General features: G+C 47.1%; 1 protein-coding gene across 1 annotated transcript in view; it reads left to right on the top strand.

Moving 5' to 3' along the window:
- LOC115089443 (GLIPR1-like protein 1) overlaps positions 1 to 21921 on the top strand; it is an 81733-nt gene extending 59812 nt beyond the window's left edge. The window contains exons 5-6 of the mRNA XM_029597533.1: positions 21672 to 21698; positions 21785 to 21921. Coding sequence (XP_029453393.1) covers positions 21672 to 21698; positions 21785 to 21900 — 143 coding nt within the window. The 3' untranslated portion in view covers positions 21901 to 21921. The remainder of the gene's footprint in view (positions 1 to 21671; positions 21699 to 21784) is intronic.
- Positions 21922 to 23474: the final 1553 nt, after the last annotated feature.

Below are 23474 nucleotides of genomic sequence, written 5' to 3'. Positions count from 1 at the left end.
TGGAGATTGAGCGGCTCACTTTCAAAAACTTAAATATTGCTCCTCCACTTCAGGACATTTTAGTCTCCTCTAGGAAACTGTCCACTAGACTCAACTATGAAAGAAAGTGGTCAAGTTATGCTGCCTGGTGCACAACGAAAGGTATTGACCCATTTACCTGCCCACCAGAATGCCTTCTCTCCTTCCTTCATCTACTCTTCACAAAAGGCCTAGCGACAGCCTCTTTATGAGTGCATTTAAGTGCAACAGCAGCTTATCATACTCCTTTGAATGATGAGCCCATATCCTGTCACTCTCTCGTATCCAGATTCATGAAAGGGGTACTACGCTTATGCCCCCCAATTAAAAAAACCGCTAGTGCCCTGGGACATCAACATAATAGCCATAGAACAACTAATGCTACCACCCTTTGAACCAATGGACTCTTGTCACATGAGGTACCTCTCCTGGAAAGTTCTCTTCTTTCTCACAGGACAAGCAGGATGGTAGTCCTCACATATGGGTGACATCACAGGATGGAGCCCTGTACGGAAAACTTTTCTGTCAAAGTTTCTACAAAGCTTTGACTGACACTGGCACACTGAGTGCACTGAGCATGCTCAGCCTGCAATTATCCCTGTGAACCACAGGTGTCTCCCTCAGTCTTCTTTTTTCTGCTCTGCAGTAAGCATAGCAGGTAGGAGCTCTGTGAGAAATTCTAACACTTTTTCATCACAGAAACACTTAAACTTTTACTTCACAAACACTTTTCCCTGCACGGGTCTCCCTTTGCATATGTTTATTCGACGCTCGATGAGTACTATGCCCTGTTTTTTCGGTCTGTTCTGTCACCTCCCTGGCCTGCCAACCGACTGCGGCCTTCCCTCTCTCTATGTTTTCAGTTAGCCACACATAGCCTGCGAGTGTCCCTCTGTGACACTCTGCCTGGTTATTAGTGCTAGTGGGACAGGGACTTCTACGGTTTCTGTTGCTGCCAGGGCCCCTGTCGATTTCAGGTCCTTTGATTTCCTCTATATCCTCGTTTAGTCGATGCCCCCATCGCTACCGTCGGTACCCCCTTTAGACCGTCCTGGATTCTTCGATGCCATCGGTACCCCTGCTCCTGCGGTACACTGATGCCATCGGTCCCTGCATCGTTTCTATCAGTGCCATCCATGTTTTTCGTCCATGGCACTGATTTTTCCTTCGGTTTCATCTGTGCCATCATTGCCTGGATGGATGCCATCGCGCATACCTTTGTCTCGTCGGTGCCATCCATGCCCGGGTTGATGCCACCGTCGCCCAGGGCACTTCCATTGATGCCAGGGTCATTTCCATCGATGCCATCCTTTATTTTATCGATGTCATTGATGCCCAGGACATTTCCATCGATGCCCAGGTCAGTTCCATCGATGGCATCCATGCCAGGGTCGATTCCATTGGTGGCATCGGTGATGGGTCGATTCCATTGGTGCCCATGTCAATGCCATCTGCCCAGGTCGATGCCCAGGTCGGTGGCATCAATGCCCAGGTCGATGCCCAGGTTGGTTTCATCGGTCTCTTCGACGTTCCTATCGATGTGATCATCGACTCCGTCAATGCTGGTATCATTTTTTGATGTCAACGATGTTTTTTTGATTATTCGATGCCACATCGTTTCCATAGATACCTATGCCAATGCCGTCAGTGCTTCCGTCACTATCATTGCTCTGCCCGGATCATCGACGTTTTTTCATATATATTTTTGACGATACCCTCAAGGCCGCTTCGGCCGCCATCGACACCTTCAATACCGACATAGCACCTCCACGTAATGCCCTCGCCTAAACACAGTGCTCCATGCTTTGGGTTCTTATTAAAGCCCTGTATTAGCCTACAACTGTTATGAATTGCACTGCCCTCGGGTCTCCCCCACGAGCAGGCTCACTGACCTCACCATGCCGTCTTCGCCGACGCGACAGGACGCCGCTGTCGGCCTGCCCACGCGGTCCGGAGGCCGCCCTGTGTCTTCCTGGCTTCCGCAGCCGGAGCCGCGGCCTTCTTCGGGGCCTGGGACTGCACCCATCGCTGTTTCTTCTTTGCGGCGCTAAGGCCGCAGCCCCGGGCTCGAGTAGCGGCTGGAGCCGCCCCCAGGGCCTCCTGCAGCGGCTGGAGCCGCTGCCGACGTTGGAGCCTGCACCCAGGCTCAGCCCTGCCTCCTCTGACGTCTTCGCGTAGAGCCGTCGGTGCAGGCCGCTGTCCGCGGTCCTGCACAGCTCCTGCTCTCCTCCTAGGCGCACGGCCGCGTCTTCTCTCTGCATTTAAAGGGCCAGACACAGGAAGGGTCTGGGCCCCACCTTTGGGACTATTTCTTGCTCGCCCTATAAAGGGCTGCTCCGTCAGTTCTCCAGTGCCTTGCATTGTCGTCGAGTCTTCGTTCTGGAGGCTCCGGCCTGCCAGAGTCCATGTAAGATCTTCTTCTCTTCAAGGAGCTCCTTGTTTCGTCCAGTGTTCCATGTCTTCGTGCCTGAGGTCCACGTCCAGGTGTCTTCATTCTCTTACGTCCTGGTGTTCCTGCCTTCCGTGATGTTCCTTCCTTCGCCATGCCTCGTCTTCGCTCTCGAGCCTTCTGGTACCGGTAGGCCGGGGGTCCCTCAGATGCAGTTCTCCTGGGTGGACTGCCTTCCGGTGGACTGTTATCCTGTGCTCCTGAGCCGTCAAGTCCTGATGTGTGTTTCTGTGCTGTCCCGCTCCCATCGTGGTCCGTGACCAGTCTGCAAGGGCAGTGTAGGGCGCGTAACGGACAGGGTGGTCCGCAACTCAGTCCCGCGGGTAGCCTGAGTAGGGCGCCCTGAGAGACAGTGCCAATGTCCATGCCTCGTGTTGCCTTTGTGGATGTCAAGAGTCTCGTCTGGGTGCCGTCCGCATCGACCCCAAGTGTCTACGTCATGGATGCCGTTGCATCAGCCTTGTGTCCTCGCCATGGATGCCGTTGCATCAACCCTAGTCTTCGTGCCTCGTGATGCCACAGCATCAGTCATGTGTCTTCGTCTGGATGCCGTCGCATCAATCCACAGTCATGTCTTCATGTCAAGGCCCGTCTGCCCTCAACCTCAGGCCAGGCCTGCTGCTCCATGCTGCTCGCAGCAGGTCCGAAAGGGCCCGGAATCGTCGGAGGACCATTCAACTTCCAACATCCTCGGATGTTGTCCGTGGGAGCTTGCCAGCCTGGCCGAGGGTAGACAGTCAGCCATGCGGGGCCACCGTCAACCCTTGGCTCGGCTCCGAAGGTCGGGGTCGGGCTGAGGCCCATGGGCACACGAAAACACCGTACATAACAGAATGCAAGGTCCTTTTGAGGCCGTTCTCAAAAGAATGCAAGGCCATGTGCCCGACAGTGGTTTTCGCCGATGGATCCGCCTTGTTCCTTGTCTTGTTTCCATGTCCTGGACTGTGTTGGACCGGAAAAGTTTTTTCAGGATAACTTTGTGTCTACGACCTACTGGAGGCGCCAGTTTTGCCATAGTCATGACCTGCTGGAGGCGCCAGCTGTCTGGATTCTTTTTTAACGACTTGCAGGAGGCGCCTGCTCCAGACCTTTTTGTCATCATGTTGCCAGATTGGGGTTTTTACAACCTGCAGGAGGCGCCTGCAGCCCCCACTGGTTTTGCTGGTTTTCTTTTGCCCACCCTGGGTTCCCTCCCCCAGGTCTTCTTGGTGTTTCTTGGTGCTTCTTGTCTGGGTCTTGTTTGTTGCTTGTTGTGTCTTGTTCTTTGTTGCTTGCTTGTTTGTTTGTTTCCTCTTGTTTTCCTTCCTGCTTGTTGGGTTCCGCTTGTGTGTTCCCGGTCCTCGTTCCCGCGTTCCCATTCCCTCGTTTCCCTTCCTCGCTCTTCGCTCTTTCGCCCTTCACTCCTTCGCTCTCTGCTCTCTCGCTCTTGGCTCTTTCGCTCATTGAGCTCCTTCGCTCTCCACTCCCTTGCTCTCTGCTCCTTCGCTCTCTGCTCCTTCGCTCTCTGCTCCCTTGCTCTCTGCCTTCGCTCTCTGCTCCTTCGCTCTCTGCTCCCTTGCTCTCTGCTCCTTTGCTCTCTGTTCCCTTGCTCACTGCTCCCTCGCTCTCCGTTCCCTTGCTCCCTCTTTTGTGTTTTTGTGGTGTTGGTCGCGCGGTCTCCGTTCGCTCAGACGCTGCTCGCACGGTCTCCGTTCGCTCGGATGCTGCTCGCGCGGTCCCGTGTTCGCTTCGTCCCATGTTCCCTCGGTCTCGTCTGCCTCTCGGTCTCGTGTCCTTGGTCTCTCGTCGTGTCTCTTGTGTTTGTGTGGTGTGTTTTTTTGTCTTGTTTTTGTCTGGTTTTCTGTGGTATGTCTTCTATGTTTCTGCTGCTTTGCCTTGTTTTGTTCATACTGTCCCCGGAGTTACCAGCTTCCATTTTTTTGGGACTCTCAAATACCTCCATCCGTTATGGACTGTTACCCTTATCCTCGAGCTGTTGACAGGAGGCTTGAGGAAGGGGGGCTTTGAGGAGGGGGTACTGTTATGAATTGAGCTGCCCGCGGGTCTCCCCCACGAGCAGGCTCACTGACCTCACCATGCCGTCTTCGCCGACGCGGCAGGACGCCGCTGTCGGCCTGCCCACGCGGTCCGGAGGCCGCCCTGTGTCTTCCTGGCTTCCACAGCCGGAGCCGCAGCCTTCTTCGGGGCCTGGGACCGGCCCCATCGCTGTTTCTTCTTTGTGGTACTAAGGCCGCAGTCCCGGGCTCGAGTAGCGTCTGGAGCCGCCCCCGGGGCCTCCTGCAGCGGCTGGAGCCGCTGCCGACGTTGGAGCCTGCGCCCAGGCTCAGCCCTGCCTCCTCTGACGTCTTCGCGTAGAGCCGTCGGTGCAGGCCGCGGTCCTGCACAGCTCCTGCTCTCCTCCTAGGCGCGTGGCCGCGTCTTCTCTCTGCATTTAAAGGGCCAGACACAGGAAGTGTCTGCGCCCCACCTTTGGGACTATTTCTTGCTCAGCCCTATAAAGGGCTGCTCCGTCAGTTCTCCAGTGCCTTGCATTGTCGTTGAGTCTTCGCTCTGGAGGCTCCGGCCTGCCAGAGTCCATGTAAGGTCGTCTTCTCGTCAAGGAGCTCCTTGTTTCGTCCAGTGTTCCATGTCTTCGTGCCTGAGGTCCATGTCCAGGTGTCTTCGTTCTCCTACGTCCTGGTGTTCCTGCCTTCCGTGATGTTCCTTCCTTCGCCATGCCTCGTCTTCGCTCTCGAGCCTTCTGGTACCGGTAGGCCGGGGGTCCCTCAGATGCAGTACTCCTGGGTGGACTGCCTGCCGGTGGACGGTTATCCTGTGCTCCTGAGCCGTCAAGTCCTGATGTGTGTTCCTGTGCTGTCCCGCTCCCATTGTGGTCCGTGACCAGTCTGCAAGGGCTGTGTAGGGCGCGTAACGGACAGGGTGGTCCACGACTCAGTCCCGCGGGTGGCCTGAGTAGGGTGCCCTGAGAGACAGTGCCAATGTCCATGCCTCGTGTTGCCTTTGTGGATGTCAAGAGTCTTGTCTGGGTGCCGTCCGCATCGATCCCAAGTGTCTACGTCATGGATGCCGTTGCATCAGCCTTGTGTCCTCGCCATGGATGCCGTTGCATCAACCTCTAGTCTTCGTGCCTCGTGATGCCGTTGCATCAGTCATGTGTCTTCGTCCCTGGATGCCGTTGCATCAGTCATGTGTCTTTGTCCCTGGATGCCGTTGCATCAGCCATGTGTCTTCGTCTGGATGCCGTCGCATCAATCCACAGTCATGTCTTCATGTCAAGGCCCGTCTGCCCTCAACCTCAGGCCAGGCCTGCTGCTCCATGCTGCTCGCAGCAGGTCCGAAAGGGCCCGGAATGGTCGGAGGACCATTCAACTTCCAACATCCTCGGATGTTGTCCATGGGAGCTTGCCGGCCTGGCCGAGGGTAGACCGTCAGCCATGCGGGGCCACCGTCAACCCTTGGCTCGGCTCCGAAGGTCGGGGTCGGGCTGAGGCCCATGGGCACACGAAAACACCGTACATAACAGAATGCAAGGCCCTTTCGAGGCCGTTCTCAACAACAACACTACATAGTGCCAGGAGCAGTGCAGGCATGGTGACAGTCCGTCATCAGTCGCCATCCAAGACAGCGAGGGCATCCATCTCGGCGCTGGGGAAAGACCGGGCCGAGCACCGTGGCACTCATCATCACCGAAATGTGCTGAGAAGAACTGAAGTGGAACCCACAACAAGCCAGTCTATCTTGCTTGTAAGCAGTTGTGACGGCACGTTCCAAACAATGGTATATAAAAGTTTATAAATAAATAAATAAAAATAAAATATATGCAGAGCAACAGTGGAAAAGAAAAATATTACCATTCTTCATAAAACATTAAATAATAAAATCGAGAAATGTAAGACATAATAGTAAAATCATATTCATAAAAAGAATAAATATTTAAAATCAGTTAATGAACAGAATATTCAAAATTTCCCAATCACCATGCACACAGGCACTCACAACCACATACACAAGCATATAGGCTCTCAGCCACACACAAGCTCTCACACAGCTACACACATACAATATAGGCTGTCACACACACACACAAGCTTTCACACAGACACAGGTTTGCACGCAGACATACATACATAAGCTCTCACATAGACTCAGTCACACACATGCTCAGTCTCCTGTTCTCTTTGGGTCTGGTGGGATGTGCTACACCCTGGCCTCGTGGGATCCTCTTCTCTTCAGGCCTGGTGGGATGAGCTCCACCACAGCACAGCGGGCTTCTCTTCGCTTCGGCCCCGGGGGGGGAGGGGGAGGAGTTGGCGCTGAAGCAGGAAAAATTGTGCGCAGGAGCGCGCATGGTATATTTCAGGGAACACTGCGGCATTGCAGTATTTCCTCTTTGCAAGCAGCCTCTCTTCTTCAGCTGCCAGTGGGTTTGGTGCCACTGGCGGCCCTGTGGCTTCTTCTGTTGCCGCCAGCCTCCCAGGAGTGCCGCCCTGTGCAAATACACAGTATGTACACCTGGTCATGGCAGGCCTGTGCAGGAGAGAGCATATCTGGTGATGGATTAAGCGGATACCATGATATCATTCATATACAAACTACTGCCCATGCAGTGCGTGACAGCCAAAGCGATTCTCGTTGCATCAGGTCATGTGGTGGTGGCCATTGTACATAATCCCACTGACCTGCCCTTATATCTGTTTTCTATTCTGGGGTCTCTGCTTTCAAATAGATCAACTGACCAACCATTATCAACCACAGTCAAAGTTTCAGAAGCAAGAGTGACACTGGTGGTTAAAACCCCTGCATGCTTTAGGATGGTGTGTCACTTCACGCTCTTCATCATCAAATTTCACTTCCAACAGACACATCCTCAAAAGGAGGAGGTATTTACATGGTACTATTTCAATCCCAGGGCAAATGGTCTTGTGAGCAGAGCCACTTTCACGTCAATCTGCTGGAATTAAATGTGATCAGATACACTGTATCAACATTCACCATCTTCTTCGAAAGAAAGGTTGCTATGTTTTATGTCAGCAAACAAAGAAGGGCAATGTAAACTAATGCATGGCAGACATAAATCCCTGATCAATATATCTTAGCAATACAACCTTTTATTAAAAATACAATCACATCAATGGTGTACATTGGTTAAATGATTTACAGTTCACAGTGTTGATACTAGGGCCCCGACACAGCCGTGTTTCGCATCGGGCTGTGTCAGGGGGACCAGACACATTAATAATTTATAAGAGATAACATATACAATATTGAGCAGGAGGCAAACAGGGTTCAAAAGTTAAATATGTATATATATATACAAAACATGGAGGAAGATGGTAACTGCAAAATATAGGCTAAAAAGAGGAGGGAAGTGAAGGGATAGCATGAGGAGTTGAGGAAGGGGTGGGAAGGGGGAGAGGAGAGACGGGGAGGGAAAAAGGAGAAGGATGAAAAAGGTATTATGAGTAAAGTTGTATTGAGAATTTTTAAAGAGATTATATTGAAACAAAACAGACAAATTATAATGGCAACAAATATTTATTAGGAGCAAATTGTAAAAGCAACTAGAAGGGAGAGGGGGAAGAGGGCGGAGGGAAGGTAACAAAGAGGAGGAGAGACGAGGGGAGGAGGGGGGTGTTAGTTAAACCTTGTGCCAGAGGTTTCAAATGGAACCAACCTTTGGATGAATGGCTAGATGTAATCTAAAAACAAAACAAGGAAAGATGAAAAACAAGGAAGGAATTACAAAAAAGGGGGGGGGGGGGGGTGAAGATAGCAAAGTAAAAGGTGATAGAGGTACTTACAACAAGACCTGTGTTTACTGTTTTTATAAAGAACGTGATTGCGTCAAGGAAAAAAGATGAGCAGCTAAAAAACAAAGAACAGAAACATAAGAAAAAACCAGAGGCAAGTAATAAGAAAATAAAATAAAAAAGGAGAAGGAAATTACCTTACAGACACGAGGCGATTTTTATGATATTGCATTCTCAGTAATTGCTCAACTATCTTTGTCTAGAGCAGTCAAAGTATTGTATTGTGGACCCTTGGATCGAGGGGGAGTTGACGCTATCTGTAGGGAGGAGTCCTACAGGTCCCCACTGTTGGTAGGCAGAGCTGGTGGAAGTAGAGGCCCAGCTGGAGCTTCACCAATATCACGTTCCCCTTAGGTTGAACCCTTGGGTGCCAGGGCCGGCTGGTCTTTGGTAGGGCCTCTGTGTTGGTGGAAATCCAGATAGTCAGGAAAGTTGTCGTCAGCAGAGGAACAGCTGGGGATCCAGAGTAGCTAAGGCGAAGAAGGTACACAGGCTGAGGTCAGGGGCAGGCAGCGAAGCTTGAGGTCAGAGTCCGGGCAGTGGTCAAGACAGGCAGCAAGAAGCACAAGGTCAAAGTCCAGTCCAGGATCAAGTCAAGATCAATCCGAAGGAAAAGGAGAGGCAAGGCGAGGACCACGGAAAGAAGGAACTAACTGAAGAGCCGAGGAACTCTGGCAAAACGCTACTCCAATGGGAGTTGACCTATTGCCAAGGCAAGGGTCGAAGGCAGGGGCCGGCCTTAAGTAATCCCAAGGAGATGATGTCATCAGTGGGCATTAGGGCCCGTTTCCTGCCGCTGGCCTTTTAAGAAGGGCAGGATCGGACGCGTGCGCTTGGAAGAATGGCGCATTGAGGATGGAGAGATCATGGCGGCAGCTGCGTGAGCAGAGGAAGGGCTCCATTCAGAGCTTCTGCACGGCAGCCAGACTTCCCCCGATGTTGGGGACCGCCGGGGTGAGTGGTGGCTCACAGGACACTGTGATCCTCCGAGCACAACAGTACCCACTTCTCTAAACCCCCCTCCTGAGGGTCTAGGTCTTTTGGGATGAGAGGCGTGGAAGTCTCTGAGGTAGTTTTTGTTCAAAATATTGGAGGCAGGTTCTCAGATATTTTCTTCCAGCCCGTATCCTTCCTAAGAAAGGAGGTACTCCCATCTCTTTCCGCGCTTCCTTACATCCAATACCTCTCTTACTTGGTACGTGGTGTCTTTTTCTGAAGAGATCCCCTGTGGTTGCTGTGCCTTCTGAGAGAGCCAAGAGAGTGTCAGAGGTTTTAGGAGCGAGACATGGAAAGAGTTGTGAAACCTTAAGGATGCGGATAACTGAAGTTGATAAGTTACTGGCCCAAGCTGTTGCAGCACCATAAATGGCCCGATATACTGAGGCGTGAGCCCCATAGATGGAACTCGAAGTCTGATATGGACAGTACTGAGCAATACCTTTTCCCCAGGTTTAAACTGTGGCATGGATCTTCAGTGAAGGTCAGTAAATCTTTTAGCTTTTAGACCCACTTTCTGGAGCATCTGCTGAATATGACAGCAGAGTTTTTGGAATTCTTGCGCCGATAGTTGAGCCACTGGTAAAGGAACTGTTAGAGAAAGAAGTAGAGGAGGTAGCGGCTGTCTACCATAGACAATTTGAAAAGGTGAAGAACCCCTGGTGGTGCATGGATGAGAGTTATGCGAGAACTCCGCCCATGGAAGCAGAGCTGCCCAGTCATCTTGGCAAGTGTTGATATAAGCCCATAAGAAGTTTTTCAAAGTCCCCTTGGTTCATTCGGACTGATCATTGGCTTGCAGTTGATAGGCTGTGGTGAAGTCTAACGTAATGTTGAATTTCTTGCATAAGGACTGTCAGTAGCATGCAGTAAACTGGGTACCACAGTCTGAAATTATCTATTTGGGAAGGCCGTGGAGTCTGAACATGTGCTGGATGAAGAGTTGGGCCAGCTCCGTTGCCGTGGGGAGACCAGGCAGAAGCATGAAGTGGGCCATTTTAAAGAAATGGTCAACAATTACCCAGACACCCATATTGTCATTAGAGAGGGGGAGATCCATGACGAAGTCGGTGGACAAATGGGTCCAGGGTTCCTTGTGGGCCAGTAATGGCTGTAACATTCCCCAAGGTCATCCCGCCAATGGTTTTTGCTATGCAGGTGGGACAATAATCCACACAAGCCCAAACATCCTTCTGCATGTGGGGCCACCAGTAGAATTGTTGGAGTGTAATGCAGGAATCCAGGCTCGTCCAGGGTGGCCTGCAACATGAAAATTGTGGGACCATCTTAAAATTTTTTCACAGTGCTTACAAGGAACAACCATCTTTCCTGGAGGGATGGTTATGGTGGAAGCAAGGAGAACCCGGGCCAGGTCAATGATGTATCAGAGTGGTTCTGTGGTGTCCTGCGTCAGAAACGAATGAGACAGAGCATCTGCCCAGACGTTTTTGGCTGCAGGCCTGTATCTGAGTTCGAAGTTGAAGCGAATAAAAAATAGTGACCAGCGGGCCTGCAGGGGATTTTGATGCTGGACTTAGTGGAGGTGCTGCAAGTTCTTATGATCAGTATAGATGGTTATACGATGTTGGACCACCTCAACCAATGGCGCCATTCTTTCAGTGCTAGTTTGATTGCCAATAACTCCTTGTCGCCGATCCCATAATTACGCTTGACTGGGGAGAATTTCTTAGAGAAAAAGGAACCAGGATGCAAGGTTCCAGTGGAAGAGAACTGGCTCAAGACAGCCCCTTCCCCTTTGAAAGAAGTGTTTACTTTTTTTTTTTTTTTTATATTTTTGAAATTATAACATTTACATAGAAATGATATAATCAAGCATTATAATAATTACATTTTCACTAATTTTAAAGAAAACAAATATATTCCAGCCCACGTCTAGGAGGAAGGGAGAGATAATAGGTCCATTTCACTAAGACATTCTCTTTTACAATCAAAAACTCCCTTTATACCCTAACTCAATTTTCCTAGGATTTATCAGAAATAAAACGTTGCAAATGGGACGGATCAAGAAAAATAAACTTGTTATTTTGGAACAATATCTGGCATTTACAGGGAAATTTTAAGAAAAAGCTGGCTCCCATATCTAGCACAGATTGTTTTAATAACAAAAATTGTTTCCTCCGAGCTTGTGTCGCATGAGAAACATTGGGGAAGATTTGTATCTTATGACCACAAAAAATGTGATCTTTATTCTGAAAGTATTTAAGGAAAAACAAATCTTTATCCCGTTTCAATGCAAAAGAAACTAACAAAGTAGATCTCGAGTTAATCAAGTCCAAGGAGTCTTCCAGAAAAGTGGAGACTCCTGGACTATCTAAAATATCAACCCCACCCTCCACTTTTTGCAAGATGTTTTTCTTAGGTAAGTAGTATATTTTTGAAACTATTGGTATTTTCCCTTCGTCATATAACAAAACCTCCATTGCATATTTTCTATATAATTCATCAGGAGATAATAGCCTTGAAATCGGAAAATTAAGTAATCTAAGATTACTTGATCTTATCTCATTCTCCAATATTTCAATCCTGTTATGTAACACCATATTATCTTTAATGGAGGAAACATTAACAGCCTGAAGTTTATCTACTACTGGGTTCAAATTTGCAACATTCTTTTCTAATTTCTCTGTTCTTATATCTAGATCTTCAAATTTATCTTTAGTTTCCACAGAAAACGTGTGCACCTTGGATATAAACCCAGACATTTTCTTGTCACTTTTAGCTGATAGTTTCCATACATCCAGCAAAGTCACATTTTCTGGTTCGACATTAATTTCACCCTCCTCATTTCTTATATCAGAAATTACAGATGGACATTTAACCTTTTTACTTTCCTTATCTGTTGCCTCGCTACCCAGAACCAAGGCACCCACTTGAGTTGTCCGTTCTGATGGGGATACAAGTCCTCTCTCGGTTTGCATCACTCCAGCTACCGGGCCTCTCTCTTCACTTGCTGCCAATATAGTTTCCGCAACTGGGTATAAGGGGGATTGTATGGCCATGGGGCTTTGGGAGGGGCATATAGGAGTATGACCCTGCATATCACCCCCAACAGCGGACTCCCCCACATAAACAATGTGGGAGTCCATCGGGCCAATTCTTTTTGTCACGGGGGTAGAAGGTGAGGAGGCATAAGTCTTGCTATTCCTTTTTCTACCCATAAAAATTTTTACCTAGGGGCGCGCCCCTTTGGCGCACGCCGGCGGCTGCGCGCCGCAGTGCCCTTACTTTTATGCTGTCCCGGGGCACTCAGTGATGACGTCACCAACAGGGGGTCCACCCCTCCGATCCGGGCCTCCCCTCTCTTGACCGGGAAACAGATATTCAGTCTCAGAGCTACAAGCAGGTAGTGCGGTCAAGGTCCCCAGCGAATAGACCCTCTCTCCTCTCCTCGGTCTATTCGCTGCAGTGCCCTTACTTTTATGCTGTCCCGGGGCACTCAGTGATAATGTCACCAACAGGGGGTCCGCCCCTCCGATCCGGGCCTCCCCTCTCTTGACCGGGAAACAGATATTCAGTCTCAGAGCTACAAGCAGGTAGTGCGGTCAAGGTCCCCAGCGAATAGACCCTCTCTCCTCTCCTCCAGAAGTGTTTACTTTGACAACAAAAGGACTCTGTGGGTCTGGGTGACAGAGGCAGGATTCCCGGAGGAAGGTGGCCTTAAACTCTTGAAAGGCAGTCACAGCCTCAGGTGGCCAAAATTTGACGTTGGCCCCCTAACGAGTGAGAGCCATGAGCAGAGCTACCAACTTGGAGAAGTTGTTTACAAAATGGCAATAATAATTTGCAAAGCCCAGAAATCTCTGTAGGGCTCATAAGCTGCCAAGCGGAGGCCAATCTTGTTATAAACTTGATTTTGTTGGGGTCCATGTAGAAACCCCGGCTGGAGACGATGTAACCCAGGAATGGAAGGCTCTCTTTTTCGAATAAGCACTTCTTGAGTTTGGCATAAATCCGGTTGTCGCAGAGACGTTGAAGTAACTGGGAGACGTCTTGGTGATGGGTGACCAGATCCTTGGAGAAAACTAAGATGTCGTCCAGGTATACAACTATGCACTCATAGAGGAGGTCCAGGAAGATCTCGTTCATCATGTTTTGGAAAACAGCTGGTGCGTTGCACAATCCGAACAGCATCACCAAGTACTCATAATGGCTGTCTCTGGTGTTGAAAGCCGTTTTCCATTCGTCCCCGTGTCGGATCTGGATTAAATATTTCGCCCCCGGAGATCCAGTTTAGAGAAAATCTTTGCTCCTTGTAGACGGTCATATAACTTTGAGATAAGAGGCATGGGGTAACAGTCCTTCCAGGTATTTGTGTTCAAACCTCAATAGTCAATACATGGATGGAGGGTCCCGTCCTTCTTTGCCACAAAGAAAAAACCCTTGTCTTCTGAGGAAGTGGACTGACGGATGAACCCCCTTGTCCAAGTTTTCTTGTATATATTCGGACATGGCCTTTGTCTCAGGTAGGGACAAGGGATAAACTCTTCCCTGAGGAGGCTTGGCACCCGGAAGCAGATCAATGCACATTCAAACTCTCTCTGAGGGGGTCAAGATGTTTGCTTTCTTTTTGGAGAAGACATTGGTGAATTGCACATACTGCGGTGGAAGACCAGCTGGAACAATGGAAGCAGAAAGACATTGATGGATTGCTATTCTCTCTAAGCAGGTAGCATGGCAATTGAGACCCCACCAGGACAGCTGAAGTGATGCCCAATCAAACTGAGGAGAATGTTGCAGGAGCCAGGGTAGTCCCAGGACCATGGGGTGTATAGCTTTATCAATGACGTGGAATGCCAGGTGTTCCACATGAAGGGAGCCAGTACGGAGCTTTAATGGAGCCGTGATGCAGGTAATTCTCCCTAGGAGAGGATCCCCGTGGATGGAAGCAAGGACCAATGGAACCAGGCAGAGAAGCATGGTAATTTGGAGGTGTTCCACAAGAGCCTTCATACAGAATTTCCCTCCAGTCCCAGATTCCACTAGGGCTAGTGTGGTGAAGTCCTGATTGCCTACCGAGAGTGTCACTGGAAGTGTTAATGGGGGAGTTGGGAGAGGTGAGGCCTAGGATCCGTCCCCCACAGAGTTCTAGGCTCAAGGAGTTTACTGGCCTTACTGGGCAGCGGGCTATTAAGTGACCCGCCTCACCACAGTGGAGACAAAGTCAGGCCTGGCAGCATCAGAGGCGCTCTTCGAGGGTTAGCCGGCCACGGCCCAGTTGCATAGGTTCCTTCGTTGAGGAAGGGGAGACTTCCAAAGTTGTTTCTATGTAGTTGGCGGCAGCCATACGTCTCTTGGAGAATTGTAACTCTTGGTTCTGCTCCTGGAGTCTACAGTCAATCCTTCCAGCCAACTCAATGAGAGAGTCAGGAAGCTCATCTCCACCCAGTTCGTCCTTAATGTGGGAGGACAGTCTTTCCAAGAAGATGGAGTAAACACAGTCCTCTCCTCAATGGAGTTCCGTAGCCAAGGTCTGAAATTCAATAGTATAGTCGGACAGGGAGCGACTGCCCTGACGGATGTGGAGGAGAACTGAACCAGAGGCTGTCTGATGGCCTGGGTCATCGAACACAGTCTTGAAGAGTTCCAAAAACCTCTGGAGGTCCCGAAGAATGGGATCAGAATGCTTTCACAAGGGAGAGGCCCAGGCTAAGGCCTTGCCGACCAAAAGGGAGAGAATGTAGGTAGTCTTTGTGGCATCATCCAGAAACAGTGCAGATTGGAGGCAAAAATGCATGTTGCATTGGTTGAGCAACCCCCGACACATTTGAGGCTCCCTGGAAAAGAGGGGAGGAGCTGGAAGCAGAACGATGGAGCGCAGAGGGGGCCACAGGAGTGGTAGGAGCCAGTGTAGACAGGGTTGGTACTCCCATGGGAATTGAGGAGTCTAGGTGGGACTGAGTCGCTCCATAGAGGCCGCTAGAGTCTCAAGAAAATGCAGCTGTTCCTGAATTTTCTGGAAACCACAATACTGTATGAAACAGTTTCAATAAACACAATTTATACATCTAATTGCTAACTTTAATATATCTAATGTATTCATCATATCACATTATGTATCTCATTTCAAAAATTATTTTGTTAAAAACATAGCAAAATTCGAGACCAAAAATTCACTAAATTTATTAATTTTTCACCCTATCCTAATACATAAAACCATACAAAATCCCTAACATTCACACTACAAGTCCACCTCATTCATTCAATAAATTATACTTCCAATAATTAAACACAACAATAATCTTCCTATATGTTGCTAATAACAGCATGTGAGCAATGGTACAGGAGATCCTCTGTATTATTATCATTAGAAAGACTTTGGTAAGAACATAAGAAAATGCCATACTGGGTCAGATCAAGGGTCCATCAAGCCCAGCATCCTGTTTCCAACAGTGGCCAATCCAGGCCATAAGAACCTGGCAAGTACCCAAAAACTGTCTATTCCATGTTACCATTGCTAATGGCAGTGGCTATTCTCTAAGTGAACTTAATAGCAGGTAATGGACTTCTCCTCCAAGAACTTATCCAATCCTTTTTTAAACACAGCTATACTAACTGCACTAACCACATCCAGAGTTTAATTGTGCATTGAGTAAAAAAGAACTTTCTCCGATTAGTTTTAAATGTGCCCCATGCTAAGTTCATGGAGTGCCCCCTAGTCTTTCTACTATCCGAAAGAGTAAATAACGGATTCACATCTACCCATTCTAGACCTCTCATGATTTTAAACATCTCTATCATATCCCCCCTCAGCCGTCTCTTCTCCAAGCTGAAAAGTCCTAACCTCTTTAGTCTTTCCTCATAGGGAGCTGTTCCATTCCCCTTATCATTTTGGTAGCCCTTCTCTGTACCTTCTCCATCACAATTATATCTTTTTTGAGATGCGGCGACCAGAATTGTACACAGTATTCAAGGTGCGGTCTCACCATGGAGCGATACAGAGGCATTATGACATTTTCCGTTTTATTCACCATTCCCTTTCTAATAATTCCCAACATTCTGTTTGCTTTTTTTGACTGCCACAGCACACTGAACCGACGATTTCAATGTGTTATCCACTATGACACCTAGATCTCTTTCTTGGGTTGTAGCACCTAATATGGAACCCAACATTGTGTAATTATAGCATGGGTTATTTTTCCCTATATGCATCACCTTGCACTTATCCACATTAAATTTCATCTGTCATTTGGATGCCCAATTTTCCAGTCTCACAAGGTCTTCCTGCAATTTATCACAATCTGCTTGTGATTTAACTACTCAGAACAATTTTGTTTCATCTGCAAATTTGATTATCTCACTTGTCGTATTTCTTTCCAGATCATTTATAAATATATTGAAAAGTAAGGGTCCCAATACAGATCCCTGAGGCACTCCACTGTCCACTCCCTTCCACTGACAAAATTGTCCATTTAATCCTACTCTCTGTTTCCTGTCTTTTAGCCAGTTTGCAATCCATTAAAGGACATCGCCACTTTTTACTTTTCCTAGAAGCCTCTCATGAGGAACTTTGTCAAACGCCTTCTGAAAATCCAAGTATACTACATCTACCGGTTCACCTTTATCCACATGTTTATTAACTCCTTCAAAAAAGTGAAGCAGATTTGTGAGGCAAGACTTGCCCTGGGTAAAGCCATGCTGACTTTGTTCCATTAAACCATGTCTTTCTATATGTTCTGTGATTTTGATGTTTAGAACACTTTCCACTATTTTTCCTGGCACTGAAGTCAGGCTAACCGGTCTGTAGTTTCCCGGATCGCCCCTGGAGCCCTTTTTAAATATTGGGGTTACATTTGCTATCCTCCAGTCTTCAGGTACAATGGATGAATTTAATGATAGGTTACAAATTTTTACTAATAGGTCTGAAATTTCATTTTTTAGTTCCTTCAGAACTCTGGGGTGTATACCATCCGGTCCAGGTGATTTACTACTCTTCAGTTTGTCAGTCAGGCCTACCACATCTTCTAGGTTCACCGTGATTTGATTCAGTCCGTCTGAGTCATTACCCATGAAAACCTTCTCCATTACGGGTACCTCCCCAACATCCTCTTCAGTAAACACCAAAGCAAAGAAATCTTTTAATCTTTCCGTGATGGCCATATCTTCTCTAAGTTCCCCTTTAACCCCTCGATCATCTAACGGTCCAACTGACTCCCTCACAGGCTTTCTGCTTCGGATATATTTTAAAATGTTTTTACTGTGAGTTTTTGGCTCTCCAGCCAACTTCTTTTCAAATTCTCTCTTAGCCTGTCTTATCAGTGTCTTATATTTAACTTGCCAACGTTTATGCTTTATCCTATTTTCTTCTGTTGGATCCTTCTTCCAATTTTTGAATGAAGATCTTTTGGCTAAAATAGCTTCTTTCACCTCCCCTTTTAACCATGCCGGTAATCGTTTTGCCTTCTTTCCACCTTTCTTAATGTGTGAAATACATCTGGACTGTGCTTCTAGAATGGTATTTTTTTAACAATGACCATGTCTCTTGGACATTTTTTACTTTTGTAGCTGCTCCTTTCAGTTTTTTTCTAACAATTTTTCTCATTTTATCAACGTTTCCCTTTTGAAAGTTTAGCACGAGAGCCTTGGATTTGCACACTGTTCCTCTTCCAGTCATTAAATCAAATTTGATCATATTATCACTATTGCCAAGCGGCCCCACCACCGTTACCTCTCTCACCAAGTCCTGTGCTCCACTGAGAATTAGATCTAAAATTGCTCCCTCTCTCATTTGGTTCCTGAACCAATTGCTCCATAAAACTATCATTTGTTCCATCCAAGAATGTTATCTCTCTAGCGTGTCCCGATGATACATTTACCCAGTCAATATTGGGGTAATTGAAGTCTCCCATTATTACTGTACTACCAATTTGGTTAGCTTCCCTAATTTCTCTTAGCATTTCACTGTCAGTCTCACCATCTTGACCAGGTGGACGGTAGTATACCCCTATCACTATAGTCTTCCCCGACACACAAGGGATTTCTACCCATAAAGATTCAATTTTGTATTTAGTCTCATGCAGGATGTTTATCCTGTTGGACTCTATGCCATCCCAGACATAAAGCGCCACACCTCCTCCCGGGTGCTCCTCTCTGTCATTGTTATATAATTTGTACCCTGGTATAGCACTGTCCCATTGGTTATCCTCTTTCCACCATGTCTCTGAGATGCCAGTTAAGTCTATGTCATCATTCATAGTTATTAAATAGTTCCAAACTGGCTGATACTTAACTCATGGAGTACAACAATCATATTTCCAAAAACAGGAAGGCTGTCCACTAAAACCAGTAAGATTGTACCATAAACACCGGTGAGGAAAATTTTCCACACTCCAATGATTGAAATTTATTTATTTATTTAGGGATTTTATATACCGATTTTCTTGATACAGATCAAATCAACTCGGTTTACATAGAACGATAGTACATTAACAGTAACTAGTCAAACCTCAAAAGAGGAGACAGATTGGGAGCAGAAGGTAAAAAGTTACATTATAACAAGGGTGAATAACTTGGAATTGGAAATGAAGAGACAGATAATCAAAGTAGAGAGATATAACAGTGGCTATAGACCACTATGCCTCATCATTCAATATTTTGACCATCCCAATGTTATTCAAATCTCTTTCCCAATGCTGTGGCTCACAATTTGCTTTTCAAGAATAGTCTGTCACCTTCCATCGGCAATTGCCATCATAATACTACCATGCTGCAGTTGTACTCCTCCGATGTAACCAAGTGTCCCCTTCAATATTTCTCCATTGTAACCAAGTGTCTGCTTGAATATTCCACCTATATATCATAAATGTCCTGATGCTGCAGCATTTCAACACTCCTATGTGCCTGCATCAGGGGAATATCTTTAACTAAAAATATAAAAATATCAGTAATATTAAGCGTATCTCCACCTCCACCCATTTGAAAGATATCTTATTGTCTCTTCAATATGGCCTCTCAAGCTGTATATCATTCATACGCTCATTGATTCTCTCAACAATTTTCTGGGCCAGGCCCAGAATGGTCTGCAGAGCGGAGACCTCTGCCAGGTCCATGGCCTTGGCAATTTCTTGTGCTGGTGGTCCCTTGGACCCAGGGGGGATTTGATGCAACCTGTAGGGAGGAGCCCTACTAGTCCCCATCATCAGTAGACGGAGCTGGTGGAAGCAGAGGCCCAGCTGGAGCTTCACCAATACCACTTTCCCCTTAGGTTGAGCACTCAGGTGCCGGAGTCGGCTGTTCTTAGGTGGGGCCTCTGCGGTGGTGGAAGTCCAGGAAGTCAGGAATGTTGTGGTCAACACGCCGAAGGGTCAGCAGAGGAACAGCGGAGGGTTTAGAGTAGCTAAGGCGAAGAAGGTAGACGGGCAGAGGTTAAGGGAAGGCAGCGAAGCTCAAGGTCAGAGTCCGGGCAATGACCAAGGCAGGTGACGAGAAGCACAAGGTCGAAGTCCAGTCTAGGATCAAGCAAAGATCAATCCGAAGGAGAAGGTAAGGTGAGGACCACGGAAGGCAGAAATTAACCGAAGACCTGAGGAACTCAGGCAAAACGCTACTCCAGAGGGAGTTGACTTATTGCAAGGCAAGGGTTCAAGGCAGGGGCTGGCCTTAAGTAATCCCAAGGAGATGATGTCATCAGTGGGCTTCCGGGCCTGTTTCCCACCACTGGCCCTTTAAGAAGGGCAGAATCGGGTGCTCGCTTAGGAGAGCGGCACATCAGGGACAGAGAGATTTCGGCAGCAGGTGCTCGAGCAGGTTGAAGGGCTCTGTTTAGATCTCCCATGCGGCGACCAGACTTCCCTGATGTTGGGGAACACCAGAGTGAGTGCGGCGGCTCAAGGGATGCTGTGAGCCACCGAGTGCAATAGAAAGCCATCCACCAGAAAGAGCTATACCTTCAAATGGATTGGATATTCCAAATGATGCCAACAGCAAACCTTTGACCCATTTTCTTGCAAGCCCAAGCACTTGCTAACGTACTTGCTTTCCCTTTCTGACTTAGGCCTCATCACATCGTCTGTGAAAGGACATCTCCACACCTTATCAGTTTACCACATTTACATGCACACTAAACCCATCTTTACGCATCCACTCAAGATTTATGAAAAGCTTGTGCCGCATTAAGCCCCCAACACAAAAACCATCATTTCCATGGGATTTCAGTGTTATCCTTTCTCAACTCATGAAGCTGCCTTTCAGGCTGCTACAGATGGATTCTCTTATGTTTGTGACATGGAAAGTAGTGTTCCTCATCACATTAACTTCAGCTACAAGAATAAGCAAGCTCCAAGCTTGTGTCTACTTCATGCCATACATGTAATTCTTCTATGATCAGATAGTCCTTCCCATGAACCCGAAATTTCTATCAAAAGTTATTTTGGCTTTCCATATCAACCAATCCATCCTTTTTTCCGTGATGGCATATCCATGAAGGAGAAAGTCCTTCATACCTTAGATTATAAAGAGCCTTCACATACAGTGGAGAAGAACTTAACCACATCGCCAGTCTTTGCAGTTATTTGACATTTTGACGCTAAATGTATATTGTCTATCTAGATAGTGGAATACATTCAGTGTTCCTATACCTTAGCAGGACTGCAGATCACAAGCTCTATCAAAGCTCATTTAAGTCATAGATATAGCTTCTACTATTGCTCATATTAGAGAAATGCCCCTTGAGGATATTTGCAAAGCTGCAACTTGGTCATCAGTTCACACCTTTATGTCCGATTAGCATCTGGACAACTTCTCAAGGTCTGACAATAAATTTGGACCAGCAGTTTTGCACAACCTTTTCTTGCAGTAGTCTACTCTCCGTGGTGAGGTCCAGGTTGCATGTTCAGTAATCGTTCCACTGCAGCCCTCGGCTTGGGACTCCCCACAGGTAATGGCTAATTCAGCCTGCTTAACGATGGGAAAAGCAAGTTTGCTCACTGTAAATGGTGTTTTCCATAGATAGCAGGATGTATTAGCCATGGAGTAACCACCCGCCTCCCTGGAGTGTCGACTACCTAACTAGATTTAGTTGTTACATATACTGAGGAGGCTCTTGAGTCAATGCCTACATGGGAACTTTTGTACATGCTCAGTAGAGCTCAAAGCTCTACTAACCAGATGATTTCACTCAAATACAATGGCTAATGTATCCGACTACCTATGGAAAACACAGTTTACGGTGAGAAAATTTGGTTTATTCATTTTTTTCTCCTTCACCATTGGTGATATAATTTCACTGATCCTTATTTCTAATATCCCCTACAGTACCTGAATGTAATCTGCTTTGAAGTGTCAAAAAGCAGAATATAAATCAAATAAATAAACACCATAAGAATACGTATAAAAATGTTTCTGATTTATAAACTAGCTCACACTTTTTTTTTTCTCCCCAGGAAACGATGACAGGGATAAAGTCAAAAGTATGTGTTGCAATAGCATATTTTTGTTTGAATTTCTGAATTTATGCTCAGTAGAGATGTGCCTGATGAAATTTGTTTTATTACAGATTACCCAAATTGGCAACCAGCCATTGGATACGGGTGTTTTTCAGCTCGTTTATATGAGCCACTCTACATTATTGTTTGTCTTGAGGCCATTGTTGATATTAAGTTTTGGAATTGATTTTTTTTTATGTTGATATTATCCAAGTATATTTAAATAGTGGTAATAAAATGGCTTTCCCCAAAACCTTACACAGGTATGGAAGGTCCATCATTACTTATATTTTTTACTTCTCATTTATGATATATCTTTGTCATTCTTCCCTTGCATTCTTAATTTTGCAGCTTTATAAATAAAATTGTAGGCTATCTATATGTAAAATACACATGGCCAGATGTGTGGTCTGTGGGTAAGGAGTGAAGTGTGCATGCGCTCCTCTTCTCTCATCAGCTACCATGGAAGATCTTTCCTGCCCTTCTTTGAACAGCTGGCCCAGCTCCAGACCGGCTGTCTGCAGAGAAGCACTGTGGCAAGTGCATATGCATCCCTCCACTCTTTAGCTAAGGCTCACAAAGTGCTCAGACCATCCACCAGACAGCTGGTTATGACTCATATTCACTTGATGAAAATTTCAATGGGGATTTGGTGGAGCGTACATGCGAGGACTTGCAGTCGATGGTCTACAAAAATAGAGGTGGGTCAGGTGGCAACTACAGAGTTAAAGCATGCACAGCCTGAACACTCAGGTATGGTACAAATGGTTACTACACTAAGCTAACAGGAACGGACTCCAATATTTTGATACTTGCAACAATCCTATACCTTGGCACTCTGATCTCCCATCCCCCCTTCACACTTCCAAATATGTTCTCTCCATAGATCCCCATAGCCTTCCAAATCCTACTATTCTAGTGATGCTTTGCCACTTACTTTCACTGTCTTGGATGCTCATTGCTCACACACACCTCCAACTCCTCCTCCCTCTTCCATAAACACACACAAACACCTTCCAGACTCTTTCATTGCCCACTCACAAACACATCTTCTCCAGACTCCTTCTCCACCTCTATACCTCCAAACTCGTCCTCCCTTTCAAACACACTCATGCACACAAAACACCCTCCAGACTCTTCTTCCACCCACACACAAACACACTAGTCCAGACTCCTTTTCCCCCTCAATACATATACACAACTTCCATACTCCCCCCACACATACATATCCCCCTCCAGACTAATCTTCCCCTGAATACATACATACACACATTCACATTCCTCCTCCCCCCACAATGTACACACACATACACACCCATCAAACTCATTTTCATCCCACCATACACACACCCCTTCAAGCTCTCCATCCCCTTCATATACACACACCCTCCAGACTTCGCCTCTCCCTCTACAGACACACCCTTCAAACTCCTCATCTTCCCCTCCATACATAAGCATACACCCTTCAGACTTCCTCCCCTCAATACACACACCCTCCATACTCCTCGTCCTCTCTCCATACATGCACACATGCTCAAGACTCCCCCTCTTCCATACACCCACCCACACACACACTCCCCCTCTTCCATATATATATACCCTCTAGACTCCCCTCTTCCATATACACACACACTCTCCAGTTGACTCCTCCCCTCCATACACACACACATCCTCCAGACTCCATACCCCTGGAAGGTTTTCTGCTTTCACCCTACACCTCTTCCATTCACAGTGATACATGCAGCGTAATGCACTACTCAT

This window comes from Rhinatrema bivittatum, chromosome 4 (genome assembly GCF_901001135.1).
Source record: "Rhinatrema bivittatum chromosome 4, aRhiBiv1.1, whole genome shotgun sequence".
NCBI lineage: Eukaryota > Metazoa > Chordata > Amphibia > Gymnophiona > Rhinatrematidae > Rhinatrema > Rhinatrema bivittatum.
This window is presented reverse-complemented; position numbering and strand designations above follow the sequence as displayed.